At 52.4% G+C, this 10,411-nt stretch overlaps 1 protein-coding gene across 1 annotated transcript in view; it reads left to right on the top strand.

Annotated features, from left to right (window-relative positions):
- TMEM132B (transmembrane protein 132B) overlaps positions 1-10,411 on the top strand; it is a 215,542-nt gene continuing 205,131 nt past the window's right edge. Inside the window, exon 1 of the mRNA XM_058036938.1 lies at positions 1-119. Coding sequence (XP_057892921.1) covers positions 35-119 — 85 coding nt within the window. The 5' untranslated portion in view covers positions 1-34. The remainder of the gene's footprint in view (positions 120-10,411) is intronic.

The raw sequence follows: 10,411 nt of genomic DNA, 5'->3' as shown, positions 1-10,411 counted from the left end.
CGCTCAGCCGCCCCTCTCCAAATAAATCAGCACCATGACTACTTCTGGGCATGGAACAAAGAGGATGCTCTCCCGGGGCCCCGCGCTGCTCCTGGCGCCGCTGCTGCTCCTGTGCCGAGGTAACCCCGGTCCCGCCGCCGCGACCCCGCCGCCGTGCTCCTGTTTGTCTGCTTTGCTTGTTGTGTCCGTTTCTGTGTTTGTTTGTAACAATTTGCGTTTATTTCATAGCTGCCCCCTCCCCCGGTGTTATTCGCGGCCGGTTCCCCCGTGGCAGCGCTCCCTCCCCGCTGCCCCCGGCGCTGCGGGTGCGGCGCGCTCCGGGCTCCGGCTCCGGGCGCACCGAGGAGTCCCCATCCAGCTCCGCTGCCCCTGTCCCCACGCGTGCCGCGGGCTCCCGGCCCCCTGCGCGAAGCCCGCCCGCCTGCTTCGGCCGCTGCCGATCTGGGGGCAAAAATGGGAAAAGTTTGGGCTTGCCGGAGCTCTGGGGGGTGGAGAAGGGTCGTGGGGTTTCCCACGGGGCGGCCGACCCCCGTTCCTCCCTGATGCTCCTCGCTCTTTCTGGCTGTCTGTGGGGCGGATGGGGGGAAAGATGTGCAGGAATTAAACCCTTTCGGTTTACAAAATACTTGTGCAACCTTTTTGCGCTGGATCCCGAGAAGGACGGGTTTCGCTGGGCTGGCGGCGAGCGGGGTCTGGCCCTTGATTGGGCTCAGGTGGGATTCCCTCATCACGGCCAGCTGCGAGGCAGCGCGCCCGGGCACGGAGCTCGGCTGGGAGATGCTCTTCCTCTGTTATTTTCTTTTTATTATTATTTTATTTTTTATTTCCCCCCAGCTGGACTTGGGAGCAGCGTTTCGGGTCCAGGTGCGGGTGTTTGCTGGGGAAGGGCTCGGCAGAGCGCTGCCCCTGGGAAAGTCTTTTGCAGGACTTCACTCCGGGCACGTTCTCCTCGGCGTGCTCCCGTGAGCTCCCTCGCAGGTGCTGCTGCTAATAAACAGGGCCTGTTAAAAGCAAATTAATTAAGGTGCATCGGTGCTGAAGTTGCTCGGGGATTCGTCTGCGCTTAGTGCTTTTCTCGGGACGGTGCTCGCGTTTGGCCGTGGCGAGGAGCTTGGGCTGCTGGGGAAACTTCGCGGGGGGTTTAGGAACACGCATAAATGCAAGGATTTTGGGTGAAAAAGGAGCGATCCATGGGAAGGGATAGCAGCTGTCGCTCTCGGGGAGGCCACAGGGAAGGCTTTGTGGTGGGGAAGCGTTTTAGGAAAGGTTCCTACAGGAAGAGCAGGAACGATTTGCCAGGAAGGAGGCACCAGCCTTGGGGACACACTGAGATGGACAGCAGGGGATCCTCGCTCTGCTCACCCCAAAAAGCACCGCTTGCCCCTGCCCTCCATCCGCCTCCCTGGCTGGGCTGCGTGCAGCACCTGGGGATCCTCCTGAGCAGGACACGGGCACTGGGCTGCAGAGTTTGGGGTGCGGACCGTGGGGACCGGGGCACCGAGCACAGGGCGCAGGGCATGGGCTGCCTGTGGGTCAGCCCTGCCCATGGAATGGTGGCTTTTTGTGGCCACTGCCATGCCCTGTGCTCCGTGCAGCTCTTCCTTTATCGAGGAGGGAGTTGGGCGCAGCAAAAGAGCAGGTTTCTGGTTTTTTAAAATCTTTTTTATTTATTGCTTTGACATATTAATGCTTATCTTTTCCCTCCTCCCGTCTCCTCCTGTGTGGGTAGCTACCATGGTGAGATCGGGCTGTGGGTGTAATTCTTCCAGCGCTCTGAGTGCTTAAACATATGGAAACCCACTTTGAAACAGTTTGTGGCTGCGAACCTACCGACGTATCCATCCATCCATCCCTGCCTCCCTCCCCGCTCGGTGTGCGCGTCAGGGGCTCGCAGTGCGCTCAGCCCGAGCTGCGAACACCGAGCGCGTTCCCCGCCCGCGCCTCTCTCCTCTCTCGGCCCTGGCATCCTCCTGCCTCTCCAGCGGAGCCTGTCCCACCCCTGCGGGCCTCGGCCGTGTCTGTGCGGGCAGAGGGGCTGCGGAATGGGGGACAGCTCCTCAGAGAGGGGCGAGCGGCGGCAGAGCCCGGGAACGCCTCCCTCGGGGCTGTGCCCATCTTCCCGCAGCTCGCTGGAATCCGAGCCGCTTTTCTCCTCTGGATTACAGGGGTTAACGAACCGCATCTCGGTTTGGGTTGTTGCAGACGGGAGAGACACCTGCATGAGTCATGCCGCGGTGCTGCCATCTCCGCAAAGCTGCCGGCTCCCGCAGACGCTCGCCTTGGGCTCTTGCCATTTTTCTCTATTTATTCGCCTTCGCTCCCTCCCTTCCCCCTTGCCGGGGCCGGCTGCGTTGCGGGGCCCGGCGCTGCACCAGGCTGGCTTTCTGCAGCCTCTCCCGAGCGGGTGGCGTTTGTTCTCCTGTCAGGCAGGTTCCCTGAATAGCCTTGTGCGGGTCCAATGAAGAGATGAGCGCTGCCCCGGCGCTCGGTGCGAGCAGAGGGAGTGCGTGTGCGCCTGGCAGCCGCGGGCCGCTCACGCTGAGCCCGAGGATGTCTCTGCCTGGCAGCGGGCCCCCGTTTGTTGCTGGCATCCAGGCAGGGTTTTGGCCGCCTTCCTCGCTGGCGGCGGCGGAGCTGTCTCCGAGGTGATATGAATAGGTATCCTGCGAGCGAGCTGGATGAGTTACCTGAATATTTTGTTTTCCTGCCCGGTGCTGTGTCACCGGCTCGCTCCGGTGCGGGAGCGCGGGGCAGGGACGGGGCGTGCGGAGCTCATCCAACAGCTCCTGTGGGATGATGCGCTGGGGCTGCTGTCAGCTGTGCGTGAGGAAGGACCCGCGATCGCTTTTAGATCTGGCTCCAGGGGGGCGTGGGAGGAGAGACATTATGCTTATTTTATTATGTGTCCCTGTATCACTCTACCTAATATGGAGACACTTTTTATTCAGAGGCTCTTTAGGAACAGAAATGAAAGACCTGCATTATCCAGTGTACAATAGATTTGCAGATCACGATCGTACAAACTGTTGAAATGTAGGTTATTTCCCCCAGATTAGTGCAGATCTCAACATTTTATACAATGACCGTTCAAACTGATGTGAAGTGGGGGATAGAGGGCTGGGGGAGAAGTCTGAAATTATTATAGTGCCTTTTGCTCCAGCATCCATTAGAGCAGAATATTTTAGATACCCTGATTTTACTTCCCATCAGCATAAATCTGGACAAGCTGCTCTGAAGCCAGTGGAGCTACTCTGGATTTATGCATTGCTGCTGTGATCGGCATTGGGCTCTCTGGGAATGCAGGAGGCAACTGTGTGACTTACCCTGCACAGCATTTTTCAATTCAAAATCTCCTGTCACTGCTGCTGCAGCCTCCTTTGTGTATTTGAAATGGGGAAGTCTCACTGGTTTTGGGTTTTGATTATTTTCTTCAACATGTGTGCCTTGGTCACAGAACTCTGTTCACTGACTCTGGCTGATCAATAGAGGCTTTTGTGGTTTGAATACCGAAATAGTTACATTAAAATATAAAAATCAATTAAATGCAATTAATTTGCTGTATTTTATAGCTGGGAATGGTAGTCACTCCCAGCCCTATTATCTCTGTGTTTAAGGCAGCTCAGTGTGGTGATGAAGGTACGAGCCCAGGAGCAGCTGCAGGGGGTCAGAACAGAGGGCTGCCAAGGCTGGGACAGGGTTTGTGCCTCAGGAAGGATTTTTTGGATGAAGGATGCATTCCTGAGCCAGAGATGGCTCCATTTGTTTAATTGCTGTGTTGGGTTTGCCGGCATGGATTTGGTTGCTCTTTGAGCCCGGGCAGCAGTTTGGAAGGTGCAGTCCCTGGGCAAGGACTCCCTTGTTTCAAAGTGCCTGCAGAGAGGAGTCTGTGCTCCAGGGAGGTGCACAGGGATTTGGGTTACACAGGGATTTGGGCTGTGCAGGGTTTCCCCTTGGTGCCACTGGGATGGAGATCCCACCCTGCTAACCCCACTGGGATGGAGATCCCACCCTGCTGACCCCACTGAGTTGGGATCCCCCTGCCCTTCTCCACAGCTCCTCAGAAACGTGTTTTGCAGCCAGGCTGCTCAGGGGGCCTGTGCTGGCTGTGTCCCTTTGCTGAAAGGAGGAGGAAAGGGTGCCATTACTCATGATTTTGGGTTGTGGCAGCTCATGCTGCTTGTCCTGACCTTGGTGGTTGATGCTGGTAGCAAGCACAGGTTTTGCTGTGATGGAGAGGTGAATTCATCATGCCCTGCGTCTCATGGAGGTGGCTGCAGACCTGTCCTGTCTCAGAGGAGCAAAGGGGAGCTGGCAGCCCCCTAAGTCCTGTGTGAAGCCAGCAAAACCAAGGTCTTCTGGCCTTAATAAACCTCTCAGTGAAAGAGAAGCCACCCCACCAAAATAAATACTGTCAGCTCAACAAACTCAACTCACTGACCTTGATTCCCCACTCTCTCCTTGCCTGTATATAACTGATGTTAGTTAATGGCAGGCGTGGCTTGGTTTGCTGGCACAGCTTTAGCTCCCAGCCCCGTTGGTGGCTCGCTGATGTGCTGGCACGTGGTGCCTGCCCAACTGTCAGATCCTCTCCACAAAGTGGCTGTGCAGTGAGAGCTACCATGTGCTGCTCTAGATGTCGTGGAAGATGCTTTGATTTGGTGCTGTCAGGAGTTCCCAGGGGCATTTCAGGGGAAGCAGTTCCCACGTGAGGATGGGCAGGCAGAAATTACAAAGCAAAGAGGTCCCTGGAGACAATTTACAGGGATTGCTCAGACAATTTACAGTGTCTGCCTTTCCCTGGGTATTCCCACTGCCCTCTGTGACGTGCAGGGCTGTGATGGGAGTAAAGCCAGGGCTCTGGAGTGTGTGTGTGGCTGAGCTCCTTGACTTTGTTTGGGCAGCACCTCACACAATCAGCTTTAGTCTCGGGTGCAAGGTAAATATTCACGTTTTTAACACGCTTCCCAAAAATTCTCTTGCAACACACTTTGAGCTGTTCTTTGTTTACATAAATGTTTGTCTCTGACAGCATTCAGAAGGCTTCATGAATTTATGATGTGCTCCAGATTAAAGCACACTTTTTCCCTTTTCTCTTCTTCCTTCTTTTTTCTCCCCAAAACCACTCTTTCCTCCCAAATTTTGGAGATGAAATGGCAGGAGGAATGCATATTTCAGCTGGCTACTGAGAGGCAATGTAAACACCATCTTTCATAGAAAATCAGTTTGTTCAAGTCCAAAAGCAGCCCAGCCTCTCCACTTGATCAATTTGCCTGTCATAGGAGATGATTTTAAAAGTGGTGATTATGTCCTATCTTGTCTCTTGCAACTTCAGGCAAGGAGAGAAAATGAAGTGTAGCATTTGATTTTAACTCTGTTTTTTTCCTGATATTTTTTTGGTGATGGTGGCAGTCAGAGAGCAAGCAAAGGGGTGCCCTGAGGGGTGAGGGACACCAGGAACAGAGGAGTTTGCACCAGGCTGCTGTCTGCTGAGTAAACTAATTGGAAACTGTATGTAAACCAGCTCTTGCTCATCTCACCGTGCCTGCACCAGCTGGCCCTCAGGAGCTGCCCTGCCCCATCCCTTCCCCTGCAGTGGCAGGAAATGGGATTTTAGGGACAAAGCTGCTAAATCCTGGGCAGAGGGTGCTCGGTGCTCTGTGGCTGCATGGCCACGTCCTCCAGCCTTGGGATGGTGCTGCCATCTGCTTAAAGGCTCTGCAAAAACCACAGGTCAGGTTATGGGGAGGGATGGTGTGAAACCACCCGTGCTGGGCAGCTCTAGCCTGGCATTGGTGATGGAAGGAGATGATGGAAAAAACTCCACTGATGCCATTCAAACTGGGCCAAGTGGAGAAGCAGGGATCAAACCCTCGTTCTGGCCTAGCCCAGGGGCTCAGCAAGCTCCAGAATTGGTGTTTGCAGCCCATGGGATGTGTGGGAGGTGCTGCCTCTGGCCAAGCCTGTGCTGAGCCCATTTATCCACACATACAATGTTGGGGAGTTCAGTTTTGGGCTGAGGGAGCCCTGGGGGGAACCAGCCTGAGGAGGAAAAGCATTTCTGCCAGAGAGGGGAGAAATGTCATCCTCATTACCCCAGAAATAAATTCCTTTAGAAGGATCGAGAGGTGCATGTATCTTTGGGTTTTTTGTTTGGCTTGTATGGAAACATTTCAAAAACAGATGGCAGAGCAGAGATTTATTTCCCATTAAGTGCAGAGGGCTGGTGCACAGGACCTTATCTGCTTGTGGGCCCTGTAATAAACCTGCCAGCAGGTGATTTAAATCCAGTTTTTCTGATTGGGAGAGTACTGAAAGGAACAGGGTTTATGTTACTTAGGAATTTTATGGCCAATGTTAGACTTTTAAGATGCAGGAATGATCAGGGCATGGCTCTGTAGCACCAGAGACGCTCATTTCTTTAATAAAGGATCCTCCCTGAGTCAGAAAAATGAACCATTTTCCATTATTTAGCAGCTGAGCTGCCGTTGCTGTTTGCATGAGTGACAGACGCAGCTCCTTTATATCTCACTTTAGGAGTTGTTGTCAATTAGCCACAGCTTTTGCTTAGCAGCAAGACTCTCGCCACAATGGGGAAGGAGGGCTGTCTAATGGATGCTGCAGCTCTTGAAACAAACATTCATGCTGCAGCTTCAAAAAAGGATGAAACTCACACCAAAAATAAGACAGAGCCCTGTGCCCTAAAAGGGAGCCCTTGAGCAGATGGAGCAGGGTTCTATGCAATAGGCAGTAATTAGAAACTCAGCAAAGGCTGGTAGCTGCTGACTGGTATTGGCACCCAGATTTCTGGTTGAAAAGGGAAAAATCCAAGAGGAGTTTTGGAAGGAGCTGGTCTGGATGTGTGTGTGGGGCAAGACCCTGGCCAGACTGAGCACCTGGTGTGGTGAAAGACAACAGCAATGAGCCCCCAGTGCCTCTGTCCCCGAGTCTGTGGGGCCACAGCATCTGAAATGTCCCTGGGGCACCCACAGGGCTGGCTGGGGGCAGCAGGGACTGATAGCACAAGGTCTGATTGTCTTTCACTGGGTGCAGGGAGGACACAACACGCACACAGTGGAACAGGCTTTTAAAAGGTTGCCAGAGGCACCCCGAGAGGATGCTAAGAGCTTTCTAGAAGCAGCAGAGCCCTTTCGGGGCAAGCTAAAGGTCAATGTATACCTCAGCCTCTCCAAATCCTGGGAATTAGAGCTGGAAAAGTTGGCAGATGAGCTGCCTTTGCCATCTCTGGAGGTTGGGTACAGCCTGTTCCTGAGCAGGGCTGGTTTTCAGGCACGCAGGGCTTGTGCTGCTTCCCTTGGCAGAGCTCTGCAGCCCAGCAGACCTCTCCTGTGTTCCGCCCACAGCTCTCCTTCTCTGCTTCATTCCATCATTTATGGGCTGGCCTGAGCTCCCCACCCTCCATCCCAACACCCATCCACAGCCAAACCCAGGCAAATCCATCCAACGGGGACAAATGGTTAAACACCGAGTGGGAGATGGCATGTAACTACCCAGCACGCAAATGCATTTCCAGCTGGAGGTTATTTGGAGAAGAGAGGGCAAGGACTTGAAGCACACGTGGTGATGAGCCATAGATTATGCTCTGAAAACACTCAGAAGGCAGTTCCAGTGGCACTATCTAATTCATCTCCCACTAAGACATTCTGCTCCAAGGTGTTGGGAAATAATGGAGTAGCTTAGATACTAACATTATTAAATCCTCATCTCTGACAGCTATGAGAATTAATATACAAAGGTTTCTTCTATTTTTTTTTTTTAATGCAGCACAGTTAGTCATTTCAGGTATTTTGCTTAGGAGTAGCCCACTGAAAGTTATTAGCATGAATATTGGTGCAAAAAGGCTCAACTCCATTAAAGAGGAGAAACAAGAGATAAACAGAAGATAGCATGAATTTTATTACGGTTGAGACATTTTGTTTCCTTTCAAATATTAATCGTTTGTCATTCTTTCACCTGTAGATCTCAAAGGGCTTTAGAGAAAAAGTGAAGCCATTGTCTGTCCTCTGCATTGTCCCCATGAGGTGCCCTGGGGCAGCAGCCCAAAGCCAGTGCTGAGGCTCTCTCTAAGGCATTGGCACTGCTTGGTTCTTGTGCTGTGTTTGATTTGCACCAGCCCATCACAATTTTTATGGGAAGGCATAAGCAGAAAGGAAGAGATGGAATTGTTGTTCTTTATTGCTGAAATCAAAGAGAGCCCTACAGAGGAGAGCCCAGATGGTGGTGCCCATCTCATCACCTCCTTGGTGTGGTGAAGCTGGACAGGCCATGGGGATTGGGGTATTTCCAGGGACTGCACTGAGGAGCTGTTCTCCAGACATGCCTTTTTAAACCCCAAATGTCCATGTTGTGCACCTTATTTCACTTATTACAGTGTCATAATGAGATTACTGGAGTCTGCTGTAAGCCCTGGGGGACAGATATCATCTCCTGGGTACAGCTTCAGCTGTGTCTTCTTGAAGGGTCCTGCTCATCCAGAGTTAAAGCCTCTCCCTCCCTTTCTAGGGAGCCCAACACATCAAACGTGTGAGAAGGCTTTATGGCACATAACCACATGGGGAAAGCCAAAGGGCAGTCATTGCTTTGGTTCCTGCACCGACCAGCAAACTCTCAGATGGTTCCTCAAGCTGCCCTGGGCCCTCCGTCCCCTCCTCAAAGGGCTGAGAGCTGGAGCAGCCCCAGCTCTAATTCATATCTGCCAAAATGCTCATCCCTTAGGTGTGTGGAATGTGGGAATTGGCGTGGCAGACTCCAGTCTGCGGGACTCCATCATCTGAGTTATTATCTCCAAAATGCAGTTCCCTCCTCAGTGGCAGTCTCCTATTGAAAGCACTCTCTTTCAGCAGGGCACTTGCATTTATTTACTGTGCAGCTTCTCCCATTAGTATAATCATTACTCCTTGGACTGGGTTTGAATTCAGAGCATCCCACTGTGGTACTTAAAGAATTAATTACAGTGATGAAAGAATTCCTCTAAAGACTTCTATGAATTGGTCTGGTTGAAGTGTTTTAGCTTTGCTTCAATTGGTGCAGCTCTTGTCAAAGGATGGTGAGAAAATGCATGGGTCAGTGATTTAGATGAGGCAAATTATGTTAGAAAAATTGATTTGATTTAGAAAGTGAGCTTTCAGATCACAGGGAATTGCCTGCTTCTTTCTCTGCCGTGCTGATTCTCCCTGAAGATGAGCAGAGGCAGATAATTCAGGGTTAAAGTAAGTGGCTCTTGTAAAAGGTTTGTCAGAGAGTGAGGAGAGATGGGCTGACACACATCTTTAGATAAACCATTATTGACCCATATATTGCTATCTGTGCATCAGCCGGAGTTACAGACGGATGGGAATGCTTATAAACACACTCAGGCAGTTCATGTGGCTCGCTGAAGAATTGAATCCTTGTTTTTAGGTTTGGCTTTTCTTTTTTCCTCCCCAGGAATGGTTTTCCCATGGAGCATACCTTCAGAGCTGGCACTGATCTGGCAATCAGTGCGCTGTGTGTCTGCCTCAGCCAGCCCTGCACTGCCTGGCTCTGTGCTTAGTCATTCCTGGGGCTGGCACTTTGCTTTTCCCGAGCTTTTTCACTTCCTCGGATCAAACTGAGCGTTTCCTCCTTCTGTCCCTTGTCTTCATCTTAAAGGGGCTGCGGTCCCTGGGCTGCAATGGGGTGATGCTCCATGGGTCAGGCAGTGTTCCCTCGGGGGATTGCTCCTACAAAGCACCTTCTGAACGAGCCGTTCCTTCCCTGCATGCTCGGGGGGTTTTCTGAGCTCTCCTCCTGGCCAGCTCTGTGCTGCCCATGGGAGTGATGGGCTGTGAGTGCAGGGGCTGCTGGCCAGGGACCCACATTGCTCCCACCATCCTGAGCTGCTCTGAGCAGGCTCTCTGTGTTGTCAGGGAAGCAGGGATGGAGCCTGGCAGCGTTTCAGTTTGCACTTTGTAAAATTTGTCTTTTAAAAAAAACAAGTTAAGGAGATGACTTTTGCCTAGCAGTGCTTTTTGTTTCTTTCTCACCTTGCAGAACCCTCTACATTGCAGATTGTTTGCTGGAATGCTGAGAGACCTCATTTTTGGTCTGTCTAGCACTGGTGGTACTTGTCTCCATAGCTCCAGCACCAGCAGCTCCCTTGGCATGGAAATGCAGGAGTGGGCTCTGCTGTGCCTGTGCCATTCCCTCTCCCAGGGTGGGCACGAGAGGGTGCAGAGCCCAGGGGCACCCACACAGTGGGGTCCAGCCTTTGTGTGCACCTTCCTGTGCTTGCAGAGAGCCTTTTCCATAGCCCAGCCTCAGGCTGGGAAGTGAGATGACAAGTGCAAGGAGAGAAATGATGCTGGGGAGAGCTGGAACGGAGCCTCCCGCCAGCAACTGAATTCAAGGCTGCAAAAAGAAGTTGCAAAAGTAG

This window comes from Melospiza georgiana, chromosome 18 (assembly GCF_028018845.1).
Source record: "Melospiza georgiana isolate bMelGeo1 chromosome 18, bMelGeo1.pri, whole genome shotgun sequence".
Taxonomy (NCBI): domain Eukaryota; kingdom Metazoa; phylum Chordata; class Aves; order Passeriformes; family Passerellidae; genus Melospiza; species Melospiza georgiana.
Note: the sequence above shows the minus strand (reverse complement) of the source record. Positions and strands in the feature narration are given on the sequence as shown.